The sequence below is a fragment of the Urocitellus parryii genome, chromosome 1 (genome assembly GCF_045843805.1).
Source record: "Urocitellus parryii isolate mUroPar1 chromosome 1, mUroPar1.hap1, whole genome shotgun sequence".
Lineage (NCBI taxonomy): Eukaryota > Metazoa > Chordata > Mammalia > Rodentia > Sciuridae > Urocitellus > Urocitellus parryii.
Window position 1 is genome coordinate 139,025,559 of NC_135531.1, and position 19,251 is coordinate 139,044,809.

General features: G+C 46.5%; 2 protein-coding genes across 2 annotated transcripts in view; one reads left to right on the forward strand and one right to left on the reverse strand.

Annotated features, from left to right (window-relative positions):
• The window catches only part of Slc36a1 (solute carrier family 36 member 1), a 105,641-nt gene that overhangs the window by 76,906 nt on the left and 9,484 nt on the right, over positions 1 to 19,251 (forward strand). The gene's annotated exons all lie outside the window — the stretch shown is intronic.
• Fat2 (FAT atypical cadherin 2) overlaps positions 1 to 19,251 on the reverse strand; it is a 66,407-nt gene that overhangs the window by 19,269 nt on the left and 27,887 nt on the right. The window contains exons 10-18 of the mRNA XM_026388308.2: positions 18,763 to 18,959; positions 16,590 to 16,743; positions 14,670 to 14,903; positions 10,863 to 11,246; positions 8,960 to 9,174; positions 7,836 to 7,973; positions 7,095 to 7,238; positions 5,157 to 5,354; positions 1,614 to 2,424 (exon numbers count right to left, since the gene is read on the reverse strand). Coding sequence (XP_026244093.2) covers positions 1,614 to 2,424; positions 5,157 to 5,354; positions 7,095 to 7,238; positions 7,836 to 7,973; positions 8,960 to 9,174; positions 10,863 to 11,246; positions 14,670 to 14,903; positions 16,590 to 16,743; positions 18,763 to 18,959 — 2,475 coding nt within the window. The remainder of the gene's footprint in view (positions 1 to 1,613; positions 2,425 to 5,156; positions 5,355 to 7,094; positions 7,239 to 7,835; positions 7,974 to 8,959; positions 9,175 to 10,862; positions 11,247 to 14,669; positions 14,904 to 16,589; positions 16,744 to 18,762; positions 18,960 to 19,251) is intronic.

The following is a 19,251-nucleotide window of genomic DNA, read 5'->3' on the forward strand; positions in this document are numbered from 1 at the left end:
GGCCTTGGTCTTAATGCCAGGGGTGAGTGCTGGGGGGTGGGGTCTTGTCAGAATCGGAAAGCTTAGTGAAGAGTTTAGGCTTAACAAAATAAGTCAGAAGGCCAGGAGAGGTATGTTTTCTCTCATATGCAGAAGCTAGAGAGGAAAAAGGAAAAGAAAGGTGTGTGCAGATCTCATGGAAATCAGAGAGAGAGATGATTAGAGGAAAGGGACCAGGGGATGGGAGTCAGGAGAGAGGGGGAAGTGCTAGGGAGTGGTGTTGGCCAAATAACATCATTATATCACATGTGTGTATGAATATATAACAACGAATCCCATCATTGTGTTCTATAATGCATCAATGAAAAAAAATGTAGGGGGAAAAAGTTTAGGATTAGCTTAGGATATACAGTTATTGAATAATTAGAGCTTCATTGGAATCTCTACAGTTTTAGGCAAACCAATACACTCCCCAAACCTTGTTTTCAACTATAGATAGGCCTAGTGACTCTGCTTAGTGTAGATGTAAACACGGTGTTATGCTTTGGATAGAAGGTGTCCCCCACAAACTCATGTGAAATGATTAGATTATGAGAGTGATAACCTCGTTGGTGGTTAATCCACCTGATGGATTAATCATTTGAATGAGTGGTAACTGTGGGCAGGTGGGGCATGGTTGGAGGAAGTAGGTCACTGGGGGCATGCCCTTAAGGATTATATTTTGTCCCTGGCTTCTCGCTCAGTTTCCTGGCTGCCATTATCTAAGCAGCTCTCCTCTACCTGCCCTTCAGCCATGAGGCTCAGCTTCACCAGAGCAACGGAGCCAGCCGCCTGCAGAGCGAGACCTCCAAAACCAAGAGTCCTCTTCTAAATTGGTCTTTCTCAGGTACTTTGGTCACAGCAATGAAAAGCTGACTAATACACACACAGCCTTACAGCACCACTGCCCCATGGGAGTGACAGCCATCGCTGACATTGGGCTTATTGTGGGCCGGTCATGGGTTGGGTGCTTTTATATCTATCACGTAATTAACTCCTCAAATTCACTTCAGGAGGCAGATGTTATTATTTTCTCTATTTTGTAAGTGAGAAACTGGGGTTTACATGGCTAGTAAATGGTGGAGCTATGATTTGAACCTATGCTGAGTCGAAATCTTGTGCTTATGAGCAGCAGGCTGAGGAAATAATAATGGAAGTAGCATTAACAACTCACATATATTGAGCAATTTCTGTATGTGAGGCCCTCTTCTCAGCAAGCACCCGATGTTTAATACCCATGTAAGGCCTATAACATCCCAGCCCAAGGCGCAGACAGATTAAGGAATTGTCCTGTCACCTGGCCAGTAAGAGGCAGGGCTGAGTTTGAACCCAGGCCCTCTGATGCCATAGTCTGTGCTCTTAGCCCCTATTGTATTCTTACTGTGATTTTCAAAATTCCAGGCAGTGGTCAGAAATCGGATATTATTCCACGACTGGATTTCGCGAGGCCACTGCCTGTGTTACAGTGGTCTCTGGCTTTTGGCCTGGTTAGGACGTTCTTTGAACTATCCCACAGAGCCTCTGCAGATCTGCATGCTTAGCCAGGCAGCAAAGCCAGTGGAGGGGACCGTCCCTGGGGAAGACGCGCTCCTCACCGTTGCAGGAGCAGTTCCTGTCCAGATGGTGCCGCGGTGTTAGGATGCTCAGCCTGGCTGTGCTGTACGTGGGCCCGACCCTGGGGTCCAGGTGCACTGTCTCTTGGCAGATTTGACCCTGGCAGCTCGGACCCTGGCAGAGTACCACGGGCATGGCTGATCTCATATGAAGTCCCACCGAGTGCTCCATCTCCTTGGCTGAGCGAGTGATGATGGATGCCAGTTCCTGGATCTTGTAGAAGGTTCTAGAATGCCCCTTAAAGACCAGGAGCACATCCACACCAGCCACGGCCTCTGCAGGCTGAAGGCTGGCCAGATGGATGTTGGCTTGTTTCATGTCCAGCTTGTTGCTGAGGAACCTCTGGAGGTTCCGCCAGTGGTCACTCACCAGCTCCTCCGGGGTGAGTTGGTGGAAGCCCATCCACATGGCCTGCTGCAGAGCCTCTGGCCCCACATGCCACACATGGACCTGGACCCCAGCAGTGGTGGTGAAAGTCCCATCACTGACTGTGACATTGAACGAGTAGCGTCCGCGGGGCAGGCCCTGGGCAGCGATGATCTTGCCATCAGGGACACCGACTGAGAAGTGCCTGCCCAGGGGCTCCTCTCCTGCCAGGCTGTAGGTCAGCGTGTCCTCAGGGTCTCTGTCTGTGGCATGGATTTTACCCACCATGCCACCCTGGAACTCCTCCTCCCCGATGGTGATGAAGACCTCCAGTGGGAGGGCAGAGGGCGGGTAGTGGCTCCGCTCGGTGACGTGGACCCTGACCCATGTGGACGAGGAGAGGGGAGGGATGCCGCTGTCTGACACCTGTGGGCAGAACAAACACTGCTGTTACCCAGCAGGACCATGGGGCCTCTGGCCCCCATGAAGGATGGCCTCCTTGGGGGGCCACATTGTCTGCCCTATGCCCACCCCAAGGGCAGGCACAGCATGTTGTCACATTTGAAAAAAAAATCTGGCTCCAAAAGTACACATATATGTTATGGATTATCTGAAGGCTTTATGGGGAACAGAGGAGGGGGTTACAGCCCATACCACACAGTAAAACAACTCGATCTCCCACCCGACCTCCCTCTGAGCCTCTTCCTAAATCTCTCTACACATTCTCGGCCTCCTGCCTCCTCCTGTCTCTTTCCTCACTGAATCTCCTAGTAACTTCAGTGCCCATACATGGCTCCCTGCCCCGCCTACCAACATTTACTTTGGGGTTTCCTTGACTATGCGACGACTAGAGTGGAATTTATTCTTTGGGTCAGTCAACAAATACTTCTTGAGCACCTTCTACAGGCCAGGCCCACTTCTAGGATCACAAGTAAAGGGAGGCCCGGTGTGATGGTGCATGCCTGTAACCCCAGCAGCTCAGGAGGCTGAGGCAGGAGGATAGGGAGTTCAAAGCCAGCCCCAGCAAAAGCGAGGTGCTAAGCAACTCAGTGAGACCCTGTCTCTAAATGAAAAATACAAAATAGGGCTAGGGATGGGGCTCAGAGTTCGAGTGCCCCTGAGTTCAATCCCTGGCATCCCCACCATGGAGGAGGAGGAGGAGGAGGAGGAGGAGGAGGAGGAAGAGGAGAATAAATTTGCTACCAAGGAGACAAGACAGGAGATAGAGCACTGTGAAGGAAAGAAACAAGCTGGACATAATGAGAAGTGACAAGTGAGACATCTGTTGTAGATCAAGTGGAGGGAAAGCATCTCTAATGCCATTCAGGTTGAGTCTAGTGGGTTGAGAAGGAACAGCATGTGTAATGATCCTGGGGTGAGGAAGAAGGTATCTGGCTCAACAAAACAGAAAGGGAGCCAGCAGTGCTGGGGTGAGTGGGCAGGGGATAGGGCCAGTGGTGAGCTGGAAGGGGGAAGCGGGAGTGGCCTCACTGATGGGCCGAGGAGTGCAGGGTGTTTTTATGCCAGAGTGACAAAAACCCACTGAAGGTTTTAAGTAAGGGTGGCATGGTCTCACTAAATAAGAAAAAGAATATAAATTTAAAAATGCATTTTCCTTTCACATTTCACCACTGCTCTCTGCAACTTCCTGCCTGACGTAGAAGGACAAGCTTGCCTTCCTTCCCCCAGGGACCTTATGATTTTCTCAGCTGTCAACAAGGGGTTCCTTGGCTTTCCCTACAGCAATATCTTGTTCAAGTGTATTCCAACACTTTCAGTACAGAAAAAAAAGGTTGCAAAATTACACCTGGAGATAGGTCACTGGGCCGACACTGAAGAGAGAGCAACAGCACAGCAGGAATGAACTCCTAATCCTAACGTCTAGCTGGCATTAACAGCAACAATGATTGATACTGTTACTAACGAGAATGTACAGTTGACAGTATCTCAGCACAAACCACCTACCCGTCACTGTGAAATGCTTCAAATGTGTCATCCTAGTTTATCCATGTGTCCAAAGATAGCCAGAGGCTCAAAGTATTCTGAACACCTCAGTGTACCACAAGTCGCTTCAAACTCTCTCCCACCTTGACACCTCACTCGTCTGGTTGTTCCTGCTTAAAACACTATCCCGCCCATTTTTCACATGGCTGGCTCCCCAGGTCTCACTGCATAGTTCCCTATGTAACAAATATGTGTGTCTCACAAATATGTGAGACAGGCCAAAGTTCTCAGAGACTAAAGGTCAGGCCCTTTATCCTGCAGAGAGGTGACCTGCTCAAGGTCACACAGCTGAGGAATGGCAGATATAAATTAATTAGCACCGTGTCCGATGAGCCATCGTTTTATTTCCTCATCCTAACTGGTAAACATGTTATTTCTTCCTTTATCCATTTATTGTTCGTCTTCATAATTGGAATCAAAAGCCCCTGGTGACAGGAACCCTTCCCTCCTCATCCCCTGCTCTATTCCTGGCAGCTGGCATAAGGTGGCATGTGGTAGGTGCTCAATAAATACTTGTTGAGAGACAGACCAATGGAATGGGTGAATGAGTGAATAGACCCAGAGGGGAAGTCTACAGAATAGTAGGAGCCACTGGACTTGAGATTTAGGAAATAGATTTGGGGGAAGTGAAATGAGGAAGAGATGTCCGACCACCACGTTGGCTCCTATTCTTAGGCAATTCCACACAACCCATGACAACACCACCACAGTCCCATGCACCACACATATACTCTCTTATTTGGACCCGCATCAACTCTGTGGGGTAGATCTTTCTAGAACCTGAGGTCCTGACATTGCTTCTGGCCAACTGCAAAGAATTAGAGCTAAAATGAGGGGCTCTGTGTGGGCACCCAGCAGGCGGGAAGAGACCTGGCTTTGGGGTTAGAGTGATGGGGTTTGAAGCACCCCTCTTAGGCTGTTCATTAGCAGCACCTGAAGCCAGTCACTTAACCTCTGTGTGACTCCGTTTCCTGTACCTGCCTTGAATGCGACCAGGATTTAATGCAACAATGTGTGTGTATCACCCAGCCCAGGGCCTGGCACACACAGGCTCCACACACCTTTTCTAATGACAGAGCACTAGTAGTGCTTTGGTCAGCGCGTTCACTGTCACCATGGTCACCGTACCACCCGAGGCCCAGCACAGCTCTCACCTCAATCTGAAGCTGATACCATTCCTGGGCCCTTCTGCTGAGGTCCGCAGCGGTCACCAGCCACCCCTCTGGAGTCACTCGGAAGGCAGAACCGACGTTCCCCTTAGTGATTCTGAATGAGTAGGGGGCGCCGTTCTCTGGGGAGTCTGGGTCACTCAGGATCAACTGCAGGACTTTGCTGCCTATGGGAGAGTTCTCCTGAGATCAAGAATGAAAGGAAGCAAAGAGCAGAATGAGTCCTGATCCTCCATCCAGCATCAACCTGGAATCGTCCTGAGCACCCTGACTGCTCAGCTGACGCCCACCCCTCCGGCCTGCCTTTGAGTTGCTGACTCTTCAATCTGGAGAAGTGCTCCCCAGGAGCACTGCTAGGTGGGGATGGATATGTTCTCAGAGTCTAAAGGTCAGGCCCTTTATCCTGCAGAGGGGTGACCTGCTCAAGGTCACACAGCTGATGAACGGCAGATATAAATTAATTAGCACCTGGGACACATGGGAATTTTGTACTTTTCAGGGCCAGCTGAGCACTTACACCTGATTTCTTGTTTAGAGGACCAACACAATACACATCTAATGAGCAAATTGAGAGACAATTTGGAATTTAAGAAGAACTGATTCCCTAAGGATCATTCCAACCTTTGTTCTCCAAACATGGGAATTCGGTCTGCTCTACGGTACCATGGTTGCTATCTAGCTTCCTTTGGTATCACAATCTTATTACATACAGAATGTAATGGACAATTGCCTATCCAGACAATGTTTCTCCCTTTTTTAAAAAAATAAAACCCTGATTTTGTTCAAGCATAAAGTAATCATAACCTCAGAAAAGATGTTCCCCTCTTATGAGAAAATGAACTGTGACTGGTCTAAGACAGCTATAATCTAACTCTCTAAGGGTGAACATGTGATCCAATTCTGACTATTGGAGAAAAGTCTTCTCCTTCGATTGAAAAAAAAAAAAAAATGAGTGCCGGGTATGATGGCTCACGCCTGTAATCCCAGTGGCTCAAGAGCCTGAGGCAGGAGGATCATGAGTTCAGTGAGTTCAAAGCCAGCCTCAGCAAAAAGAAAGGCACTAAGCAACTCAGTGAGATCCTGTCTCTAAATAAAACGCAAAATAGGGCTGGGGATGTGGCTCAGTGTTTAAGTGCTTCTGGGTTCAATCCCTGGTACAAAAGAAAAAAAAAGAAGTCCTTTTCTATTTGCCTTTGAAGAAGATTAGACAAGGATGTGATATGATGTTAGAGCTACAGCAGCCATTTTGCAATCATCAGGGAGAAGATGAAGAAATTTCTAAGACATAAAATGCAAATGTTTTCTCATTGAAATAACCAAATATGAATGGAATTTTCTACCATCCAACCTCTGATGATATCAAATAATGTTCTTATTACTTAATGAATTTTTAGTCAGGCAATGTGTTATCTGGCAGCCAAAGTATCTTAACTTATACCTGTAATCTATAAAATAGGTTAGAATGGAACAATACTAGACAATGCATAGTAGGACCCAGAACTCTGCCCTCTTATCTGCTTCCTAACTTCCCTCAACATTTATGGTCTTGATAATTCCCTTCAAATCTTATTTGCAAACTATTAGCATGGTGAAAACAGCTTAGAATCTGGAAATCATCCTGGGTTTAAATTATAAGTTTGCTACACCCCACCTATGGAATGTTTCTGCACCTCCATTGTTTAAATCTGTAAAATGGGTCTTGCCTACTTTCATGGTTTTTGTGAGCATGGTAAGTAATGGACATAGAAGTGCCTAACACAGTGCCTGACTGTTTTTAATCCCATAATCCAGCGCCTCCTTCAGCTGCCTGTGTTGACTTTAGGGTCATCAGCGGCAAGGTCACAGCCAATTGGGTAGCATCTCCTGCTGAAAGGGAAGTGAAGGGAAGCTGGACCCAGGGCACCTGGGGAGGCTTGAACTTACTTGGACAGTGGTGCTGTAGTTGAGCTGGAAGAATCTCGGTGGGTTATCGTTGACATCAACCACTTGGACATTAATGTCTGTGTCCTCGTGCAGTGGGGGCAGCCCGCTGTCTGTGGCTCGGAGTCTCAGGGAATAGCTGGATGTCTGTCACAAGATGCCCAGTGGAGAGTTAGCAACAAGACCCTTTACATCTGCTCCTTGACCTATTGCTAATGTTCTCAGTAAAAAAAAAAAAAAAAAAAAAAAAAAAAAAGATGGAGACACTTCCCATTGCCCAGTCATAGCATTTTACGGCTCAAGTTCTGGAGTCAGACAGAAGCAGGTGAGATTTAAAACCCAGCCATTCACTAGCTATGAGACCTTGGGATGGTGACCACATATGTGAAGATAATATCAGGATCCTCTTCCTGGGATTATTCTGAGGATCGAACGGCATAATGTATGTGACTCATTTAGTGACGTGCATGACACACAGCGCGTGATCAATGAATGGTAGCTGTTACTGGAATGATCCAATGATCCCCGATCAATGGTGACCTGAGCTCCTCCAGGGAAGGTTAAGGGTTCTTCAGTCCCTCTCCTGCCTCTGGCCTCACAGTTCCCAGAGGACCCCAGAGTACACAGGTGCACACATTCGGGGCATCAGGGTCAGGTGTGGACCACGATGCATCCTCTGGACCAGCAGCAGGGCCAGAGCTCTGCTCGGATGAGCTCACATTGGGCCCCTCCCACGTGACTCACCTGCTCCCAATCCAGAGCCTTGGCCACCTGTAGCTCCCCCTTTTTGGGGTGGACAGTGAAGTGCCCAAGCTGGTTCCCTCCTACCAGGCTATAGGTAATGGCACTATTTAGGGGTCCGTCCTCATCAGTTGCTGAGACCTGCAGTTGGGGAGGTGATGGTGAGAGGAGGCACAACAGGGATCAGAAGGGAATCTTGGCCCCAGGAGCAGAGTGGAGACAGATAGGTACCTGCCAGAATGACTGCCATTCACCTGGCAGTCCCTACCCCAAAGTGATCCCTGCCAAGGGACTCTCTCATGGATTTCAGCATGTGTTCATTTGTTTATTCATCCCCTCATGGTGACAGGGTGTCAGGGCCTGTCCTAGGAAGCTGGGAGGTAGGGAATGTGTCAAAATGAAGATACCCACAGAAAATGTCTAATTTTATGGGTGATTCTAATTTGGAGTAAAGTCTGATCAATCTCATGAGAGCATGAAGCACCATGATCCATTCCACCTGGGGAGATGAGAAAGGGATTCATGAAGGCTTGGAGGATGCGGAGGGCTTCTGGGAGAGAATGACTTAGAGGAAACATTGTGAGCCCAGAGGCGTGACTCTGCAGGAGATGTTGGGGAAAGGTCCATCTTCCTGTGCGGTTGGAGGGCAGGGTGCATGCTGGGAGTGGCAGGAGAGAAGGCTGGAAGGCAGAGTGCAGAGAGCTCATAGAGAATTTATGAATTTATGGAGTTTGGTTCCACTCCAAGGAAGAAGGGAGCAACTTCATATTTAAATGCAAAGAAATAGTATCTAATGTCCCCTCAGTTCCTGCACTCTCTCCACACATAGTAGCATTCCATGTCACTAACTGTGACCTGACCCTTCCCAGGCTTTGGAATCTCTGGTAGATCTCTGGGGTCTATCTCTTCTGACTGCTTCCCTATCAAAAAGCTTGCTTATTCCATGCCCACGTTTATCAGAATTTCATTTTATCAAAGAGCTCTCATTTTCTGTCATAAGAGACGGTACAGTCCCAGTTAAGTCTAATGTTGTGTTAATTTGATTGGCCAATCCACGCTCGCCAACGACTGGGAAGAGAGTGAGATAAGAACCCACAGGAGTCCACGCCCCACCAAGAGCAACTTACTGTGAGGATGACGTCACCCACGATGGCATTTTCTAAGACCCTCGTGACATACAGGTCCTGAGGGAATCTGGGACGATATTCATTGACATCGGTAATGTTGACCACAATTGTGGTCACATCACTGAGGGAGGAAGAACCCCTCCGGCTGCACTCAATGGACAGGAAGTACTTGGGATTTGTCTCAAAGTCGAGGCTCCCGTTGACATACAGGAATCCTGAAGGAAAAAGAGGCCACAGGAGTGAGGAAACTGGGGGACCACAGAGGCAGGGGACTGAGGGGTCTTGAACTCAAATCCAGAAGAGGAGCTTGACAAGGCTGAGATGAATCCCCCTCCATCTTCCTCTTCATGTCCCTGTGTGTTGACCCCTCTCCTTTGCCTTCTCTCCCCACCCCCATCTCTCCTTTTCCTCTCATTCTAAAGGCTGGGTTTCCTTCATTTATTTCTGTAATATTTCATTAAACCTCATTTAAATCTGTGATGCCAAATGAGTCTCATTTGCATCCATAATGGAGGCTTCAGGCTGACAACACCTGAACTTGCTGTCAGTCTTAGCATCCGAAGAGCCAACCAGCCCTCATGTACCAGCAGCACTATGGGAAGAGCTCAGCCGGTCCAACAGTGTTCAACTGAACCTGATCAAACCCTTTGATCCAAATAGCATTCTTAGGAAATACAGACCTAGAGGCATGTGTGTGGCACTGTATGCAGCAGGCCAGTTGAGATATGAAAAATTCTGCCAGACACCTGACTCAAATATTTCGTTAATAAATGGCATGAGGATATAAAAAGGGAGAAGAAAACATTAGCAATTAAAAGATATTTAAGATACTGTATATCAACCAAATGCAACATGTGATCACTTTGGGGGTGCTGAAAAGCCATCTTCAAAAGCACCTTTGTGAGATAATCTGAAATTATTGGCTGGGTATTTGATGATATTAATGAATGATTATCTTTTAAGTAAGGTATTATGGTTTTATTATGAAAAGAGTCTACTATCTAGAGATACCCACTAAAGTCTTTATAAATAAAATCATTACAGTGTCTGGGATTTGCTTTGAAGTAGCTTATTAGGTACCAAAATACAGCTAAATAGGAAGAATTAGCTGTAGTATTCTATAGCATAATAGGGTAACCAGAGTTTACAGCAGCGTAGGATATATTTCAAAATAACTAGAAGAGTCCAAAGGTTCCTAACACATAGAAATGATAAGTGTTGGAGAGGACACAAATGCTAATCACTCCAATTTGGTCATTACACATTTTAATTACTGTACTGCTATCCAAAAATAATGCAAAAAAAAAAAAAAAAAAAAAAAAAACTAGTATGCTCCATTCTGGCGAGTTGGAGGACTCTGCCCGGATGCAGCTGACCTGGGCAGCATGAGGACCTTCCACAAGTTTCTGTGAGTCTGACTTAGGCTCCATGGTCGGAAAGAAAGAAGACAAACGTCCTAACTCTTTCCCTCTCCAGGATAATGAGGGGAAATGGAGGGGTGTCAGGGTGTTTGGAGAGAGTATGAGGGTGACTCTAGGAGGAGGAAACTTCTCTTAAACCACTCAAACACCAGATTCCAGCAAGTGCTTGGTGCCTCTGTCCCCAAGGAGGGAGGCCCTCTTGGAGCTGACCAGAGACCAGGAAGCCACCAACTGTGGGAGGAGACTGGATCATTGTGGGTCCTGGACACAGAGCCCTGGGTGGAGACTGGGGAAATAGGAAAGCTCCCACATAAGCTGACCCCATGGTGGAAGAAGGGACCAGCACCCAGAGAGATGGAGAGCAGAGAAAAGCTCAAAGGAGCTCTGCCTTGGGCAGAGACTGTGTGGGGCAGATACACCCTGTACGTGGAGACTCCAGTGTTCCCCAAGAACAGGTGGGACTGGCTCGGTCACCGTCTCACCTGTGCGAGCGTCCAGGCGGAACCTCCCCCGCTCGTTCCCGCCGACGATGCGGTAGCCGGTCTTCTCCGCACCCGGGCGAGTGAGGGTGGCCAGCTGCAGCACCTCCGTGCCAGCCGGCGCGTCCTCGCGCACCTGCACGCTGTACTCAGTGTTGAGGAACACCGGCAGGTAGTCCTCCAGGCCCACCACGGAGACCGAGACGGTGCCCAGCGTGGAGAGTGGGATCGGGGATCCCAGGTCGGAGGCACGGACTGTGAGCTCCAGCGCTGTCTGGGGCCCGGCCTCCAGGGGCTTCTCCAGCCGAATCACTCCCGTGGTGGCATCGATAGAAAACTGACCTTCCGCAGAATCCGTCAGAGAGTAGACCACCTGGGCATTGGCTCCTGCCGGGGGGGGGGGGACCAAGGGCAAGATGGATTTTGAGGCCACTCTTCTGGCTTAGCTTACAGCTGAACTTGCAGCCACAGGAGGGTCTAGGGAGAGAGCGCCCCATAAAGGCTGAGCCGCTTTGGGTGTGTTCAGAGTGACAACCTCTAAATCAAGTCCTTTTACCTGGGCGGCGAGGGGTGTCCAAGTTCTTGGTGGGAGCTTGGGGTTCTAGTCCACAAACCTACTACCTAACTACCTGAAAATGTTATATAGTGTCCAATATCAGCTTATAAATGAAATTTGTGTAAGATAAACCACCCAGAGTGAGTCCTTTGGCTGTGTAAAAGTTTAGTACCTTGATTGTGGTGCTGGTTACATGAATTCATACATGAGATGTTACATCAAACTACACATAGGGCACATGCGAATTTGTAACAACGGATCACACTATTATGAATAAATATAATGCACCAATAAACAACCCACATATACAAACACATACACGCATATACACACAAATAAGTGCATATAAAGCCTAGTAAAACCAGGATATGGCTTATGTACAATGAAATTCACCATTCTGTATAAATCATAGGTGCCAATAAAAAAATTTTAAAAAGAATACAGCTTGTAGTCTAGTTAGGAGTCATGTACCAATGACAAGCTTCCGGTTTTGATGATACTTACTACAGCCATGTAGGATGTTGTTCCTGGGGAAGCTGAGTGAAGAGAGCTCTCTCAGTACTATTTTTTAAAGTTCCTATGAGTTTATAATCATGTTGAAATAAAAAGTTAAGAAAACAAACACACCCATGGAAAGTTCTCAGTAAATCAAAAAAATGTTACTCCTGCTTTGGCTCAGATACTGTTCTGTTCTTTGGTTATGAACAGCTGTTGGACTTGGCTTGCACAGGGACCATAGAGCAAGAAAAATACCAACATTTAATGCTCAGCCCTCAGGTCCTTGCACTCACAGATGAATGCAGGCCCTGAGCGTGGACACACACCCTTGTGGTGGAAGCGTGGCGGGGACTGCCTATGAAAAGAGTTGATTCACATCCACCAGATACACACACCAGATAGCTTCCCACTTTAGGCATTTTGATGGAGACACTATCATTTTTCAAGAGAAAGGGAGATGCTGGTCAGGTCACATCTGGAATATTTGGGTAGAATTTAAGGGCTAGAAGAATCATTTTAAAGGGTCACTGGTAAACTGGTTCAAGGCCAGTTTCAATCCTATGATTGAAAGCACTAGGGCCCTTCCACTCAGAGAGAGGGGCTTGAAGCTAGAGCAAGTAGTAGGTGTATCCTAGTGGCAGAAGGGCCATCATGGAAAAGGGGCCTAGGGAATCTGTGTGACTGTAGAGGATCGGAACCAGGATTAACAGGGTCAGCTCCAAAGAGTGGAACTTGATAATTGTCTGAGGAACAGTGGGAGTAAGGGATTGTCTAGGAAGTGGGAGCTTTCTGTCCCTGGACATGTTCCATATGCAAGCAGAGGCTAACTGCGTACTTCCTGGGCCTTGTAGTCATTAGAGGTGGGTGAAGTGGATCACTCCAGCTCTCCAGATCTGCCCCATTGAATCCAGCTCTGCAGCTCTAACAAGTCTGTCCATTTGCACCTCTTATCCCAACGCACATTTGCATACACATGGGTTTCCCAGATCCAGCTGGGGCTGTTTGCCCTCCCTAGAGCCCTGTATCCCTCCAAAACTCTTAGCTCCTTCTGCCAAGCTAAAACCCAATCCCTCTAGGAAATTTCAAATTTACTCTGCTAGTGTCAAACAAGGCAGAGTTATTTTGATCCCACTTTTATTATTATTATCATCATCATCATATGTTGATCTGGCTACTTTGACCCCAAGAGCATTTTCTAGCCTACTTGAGTTATAAAATTTGACTTAGGACAATTGAGCCACAATAGAACATTTCATGATGGCAGAAGCTATAATTGGCACAATCTGGGACAGATACTCATTGACGAATTCGATTGGTTTTGTGCTGTGGTTTAAGTGTGCCCCCCAAGAGTTCAACTTAATCCCCAAATTCACATGTTAGTGGTGTTTGGAGGTGAGGTCTTTGGGAGGTCATTGAAATTAGATGAAGGCCATGAGGGTGGGGTCCCCATGATGATATTAGCGGTTTTCTAGAAAGAAAATTAGATACTTGAGCTAGCACTTGCTTGCTCCAACTCATAACGTGATGCCCTCCACTGTGTTATGATACAGCATGAGACCAGATGCCAGATGCCAAGCAGAAGCCAGGGCCATGTTCTTGGGCTATCCAGCTCCAGTACTGCAAGTCAAATAACCTTTTCTCTATCAATCAACCAGTCTGTGGTATTTAGTTATAGTAACAGAAAAGAGACTAAGACACTTTCTAAAATTTTAAAAGGAAAAGAATCAACCCCAATGAAAATACTGTCATTGAAATTAGAATGTAAAATATCAAAAATATCTCAACTTCTTGCACAGAAATGGATCGAGGAATTCAGTAGATTTAAGGTAGTTAGTGCCCCAAATTCCTTTCTTTTGTCAAATTCATTTGAGTTGAATAATTCTGATTGGTATGTTTCTTTTTAAAAAAATATGAAACAAATCTATTCATTTTTCAAATGTCTTGACAATTTTACATGTAAGTCAACCTTTAAGATACACACAAAATGTCCCAGTTTGTAATAATAATTTTAAAAAAAAACTCTCAATCACCCTCTCTGTGTACAGCACTATTCTAGGTGCAATAAAAGAAAATCTTAACCTTTGGAACAAGATTTCATCTTTTCTAGAGAGTAAAAATACAAAAAAAATGGCCCTTACTTACCACTAATCTGCCCCAAACCCCAAATAAGAAAGAACTCCTTTTCACTAAAACATTTTAAAATAAACCATTTTCCATCTCAGGGCAGTTGATTGGTATATTTCTGATTGAGTGTTTATATTCAAAATGCTTTGGGGCAAAAAACAAACAAACAAACAAAAAAAGTTCTTGAAGCTGAATGGCAGTATTGAAAGTTCTCCAGGTCTAATATCAGGGGGGAAGCACTGAGACTGAAATGTCTTGTACCTGCCTCGAAACATGGCTAGAATCATTTGTCAGACAGCACTTGGTTCTGTACACAGAGAGGATGCTTGAGTTGTTGTTGTTGTTGTTGTTGTTGTTGGGAAATTTGTGCTTATCTTCAAAGTTGACTTACATTGACTTACATGTAAAATTGTTTTAAGACCCTTGAAAAATGAGTGGATTTGTTTCATATTTTTTAGAAAAGAAACATACCCATCAGAATGCAGTGGCACCCCAGCATTTCCTACCTATAGGCATGCAGAGATGCAACAAGTGGATACAGTCCCCACCAGTCCCAGAGAGACACAGAGAGAGCCAATGGCAGATTTAAAGGCAGAACAGTAGAAGTGGCTTCCGCTCCTTCTCAGACTCACCTTGGTCAGGGTCCCGGGCAAATACCACAGCCACGGGGGTCTTAACTGTGGTGTTGTCGAAGACAGCCACAGCACAGTGGCTGGGGAAGAATCGTGGCGCATTGTCATTCACATCCTCCACGTGGAGGGTGACGTCCGCCTGGCACGATCGACCACCTCCATCCGTTGCCTTGGCAACAAGGTTGTACACATCCTTCTTCTCACGGTCCAGGGCTGTGAGTGTGGTCAGCTCCCCTGGCCAGAGAAATGACAGAAATTGAGTTTTCTCTGGGTGTGTGCTCTCTAGATATCCATAGGAGACAATCCCAGTCACGGAGTTTATCGCAGTGAAAAGGTGTCAGTACGGTGTATGTGCAGAGGAAAGAAGCCCAGCCTATACCCCCAACACCCACCTGCTTCCTACTGCTCCCAAACACACTCCACCACTATCATCACTGAGATCTCAGTCTCCATCCCTGAGAGCTCAGTTTCCTTTTCATGCCTAAAGGTGGGAAATGTTAGTGTACCACTGCATTCTGACCGGTGTGTTTCTTTTCTAAAAAATATGAAACAAATCCATTCATTTTTCAAGTGTCTTTCAAATAGGGGGTGGTTAAATATATTATGTTGGCCATACAGTAACCTACTATATAATCTGAAATGAATTATGATAGGGCTTTATGTTCTGGCTTTGATAACATCTGCAAAATATTGCTAAGTGAAGAAAATCAAGTTAGAAAATAGTATTCTATTTTTGTGAAAGAATTACACAGAGATTTTAGAGATGCGTGGGAAAGCAGTGTGGTAGAACAGCCACCAGAGTCCCTGTCTTTGGGGTAAGGGCTATCATCTGCATTTTCCAGTTTCTGCATAACACACATCTATGCTGTTTGAATTTTGTACAATGAGCACGTATTATTTCCATATTCTGAAAAACCGCCCAGTTTGTTTTTCTTCTAAGTCCTCACTGATCATCCCGCAGCTGAACAAACAGAAGCCGAGGGAGATTAGGAAACCTGCCTGAGTCACTCAGCACGCCTGTGCTGGGGTCAAGAAGGATGACTTTGTCTCCCATCTACCTGGAGAGCTTCCTGGGACACCTCTCTCACTGGCCACCTCCCTGCTCAAGAATCTCCAAGTCATGCTTTGATCTATTGAATTCAAGCCAAGTGTGGGCAGCTGGCCCTTGTGACCTTGATCTTGCTTGCTGCCCACCCCCAACTGCTCCCTACAGCAGCAGGACAGGAATCCACCTGGGGGACTGTTCTTGCAGAGGAAGCAAAACATACCCCATATCACCCAGATCCCGCAGCCCAACCTCTCCCGGCTATTCATGGGCTCTCTGTTTCCCTCTCTCCGCTTTATCCCCTACCTAGTCATGATGACCGAGGCAACCACATCCACTGTGCTCCTCTTAAGTCTGGATCTGGGCTAGCCTTCCATGTGCTTTATTGCTTGTGATCCTTACAAAGTCCTATTAGCTATTATTCCCCATTTGAAATATAAATTCTCTTTCTATTTTAGAGAATTGATAAATGGCCCTTCCCTGGCCTCTGGAATAACTACTATATATCCCCAAGTCTCACATACAATGGCATTTCCTCAAAGAAGTTTTGCTTACCCCCTTCTCCCCAAACTAATTTAATTTCTCTTGGCAAATAAACACCCCATGTTTCTTCTCAACACATTTCAAACCTCTGATCTAATGAATGCCTTTCCTATTAGATGACAATGACCTGGATCTTATCTTATCAGTCCATTGATTATGTCTCCAGCATCTAGTGCAATGCTTGGCACAGGTACCAATATGTATGTTTGCTGACAGATGGATAGATGGGTTAGTGAATTCCTACTCCTTCTCCAAAGAGCCTTCCATGGCACTGGGCACTTGGTATTCAGTAAATAAGTTCTGATCTTGATCCCGCAACTCAGGAAACCCACCTGTATGAGGATCCAGCTTGAATTCATGTGCCCCAGGTCCATGCAGAGAATATGTGATCTGAGCGTTGGTGTCGGTGTCCAAGTCTGTAGCCGAAACTTTCAAAATGAAGTGTCCTGGAGATACATCTTCACGAACGTTGCCAGTATAGAGAAGCTGGAGAGGGAAAGAAAAAGAGGAAGAGTGTGGAAGCTATACTTCGAGGAAAAATGATAGAGACAGAGGCCAGGGACAGAGAGAAAGTGAGAGGGGGAGGAGAACAGAGGGAAGGAGAAACATAAGGAAAATGGAGACTAAAAACTAGAAGAAAGATGACAAGACAACAAGTCAGAAAAGAGGGGATGAACAAGAAGTTCCACCTCCCGAAAGCCCACATGCAGGGCTAGAGGGCCTGCTGCAGCCTACCTGACAAGGAGCCCGGGGAGGCTTCTGGGTGAGATGGGCTGGACACCAAGGGTCTCAGCCACTCCGGGCCAATCCCCCACCTCTGTGAAGAGGCCAGAAGGTCAGGCTCATCTCCTACCTACATTCCCAGGATGGACCCTGTCCTTTGATCTGGTCTGCACCCCAGTGGCCCTCCACTGCAGGCACCATATATAGCAAGCTGGAGGTGTGGCACAAGGGAAAAGCTGGAGTCCCTGAGAGCTCAGTTTCCAGCTAGCCATCCTGGTTCCTACTCCTGCAGGGAATAGCAGGGTATGGAGACCAGTCATGCTGTGGATGGAAGCTCCATGCCCAGGTGGGCTGTGTGGAGATGGTCCTCCACACCTTCTTAGCCTGACTCTAATGAAGCTGTGGTCCATTCCTGAGAAGACCACAGTGAGCCTGGTCCCAGCCTCTCCCAGCATGGGGATGATGGAGGTTTTAAGGATGGCTGAGGGAAAAGGGGAAAAAAAATAGACACCTTTCTCCCAAGGAAAGCTGCCCTTATAAGACCACTCAAAATGTGGTCATCTGGGATTCTGAAAAGGTATTTTCAATGCTTACAGACAATCCAGGCTCTTTTTTTCTACTATGCTTTCACATGACTAGAGTGTAGAAAAGCAGAAGAAAAATATGAGAGGGTATATGTATTTGCATGTGTTGCAAAGTAAGTGCTCATGTGGAGGTATGTGTGTGCAAATAAGTGGATGTAAACATGCAAATGTAGGTGCAAGTATGCTTGTGTGAATTATATCTATCTATATGTGGGTGGACATATGCGAGATTGTGGTAGCTATGTAGTGCATGCTTATGCATAGTCATGTATATCTGTACTGATAGTTTTCTTTGTATATAGGACTGTAGATGATCCTTTGTGTAGATGTATATTCCTTTGTATAGCATGTATTTATGTACATATAATGAATGGCTTATTTTAGGTAAATAGAAATTGTGCTAATTTGAGACATTATAAAATTAAAATGCTAACAGCTTATCTGCAACCTTTAAGGTATTGCAGATCCCCTTGGTCAAAAGTGACTTCTTGTGTTCAAAACTATATTTAAAAGAAATTTAACTATATTTCTGACTGTCAGCTTAGCCCTCTAAAAACACATTTCTGCTCCTGCTAAACACACACATGCACACTCCTTCACACATGTTTGTCTCAACATCTGTTCTCATGGGGAATTTAGGACTAAAGTACATAGGTCCTTAAGAAAGTATCCCTTATCCCAGTAACTGTCGTGCCTGCCTGTTTGTGTATGTGTGTAACCTGAAGGGAGTGTCTGCATTGGGCTATATTACCCAAGCAGGTGCAGGGATATGTGGGCTAAGAGGAGGGGTGTCCCTGGGGAGGCCCCGGATGTATTTCACAATACTGAACCAAGTTAACAGCTGAGCAGGGGAGAGGGTTTGCACAGTGAGCATGGCCAACTGTTTGGAGAAGGTACGTTACTTTGCTTCTAGATAAGTTTCACAGAGAAGTGGACCTTTATAGAGAGTACAGGAAGAGAGATGTAGATGGTGATTCCTGAAGAGCTTGCTATAATCCCTATGAAGGCTAAGGAATTGCCTAGAAGGGTCCCTGCCCCAGGGAACTAGACTGAGGCCCACTGGGGAGAAGTAAGTGCAGATGCGGTCAACCATGGCCAGTCTCAGGGATGCATCGTAGATCATCCTCCTTTCTCTTGTCCCTCCTTCTCTCTACCTTCCTTGCCTCCACTTCCCACTCTACCCTCAACAAGCTCTCACCTGTGAGCACTGCGGGCTGTTATCATTCATGTCCAGGACAAAGATCTCCACAGGGACAGAAGCCTGGAACTTGCCATCTGACGCTGTGATTCTGAGCAAGTACTTGGCCATGTGCTCACGGTCCAGGGTCTTCCTTGAGTAGATCCTCCATTCATCCCCAACTTGGCTGATGCCAAATTGGCCCAGGGGGTCTCCCTCTAAAAGCATGGGACACAGCTTTCAGCAGCAGCAGGAATGAATCAGGCTACATGTCACAGGTGCCTGCCCAACTGCCTCTTCTTTTAGGGTTGCTGAGAAAGGCAAAAATGTCTTTTCTCCCTTAACTAGGGACCCACAATTCACACTGAGTCAGATTTTAGTATTACAAAGCTGCTTCTGACTTCAAACACCACCTGTTAAATAAAATTATCACTGCAAGAAGCACAGGTTCAAAATATGTGGCTGGCAGGAGCAGGCTTCTTACTTTCTGTGGCCTGGAAGGCATCAGTG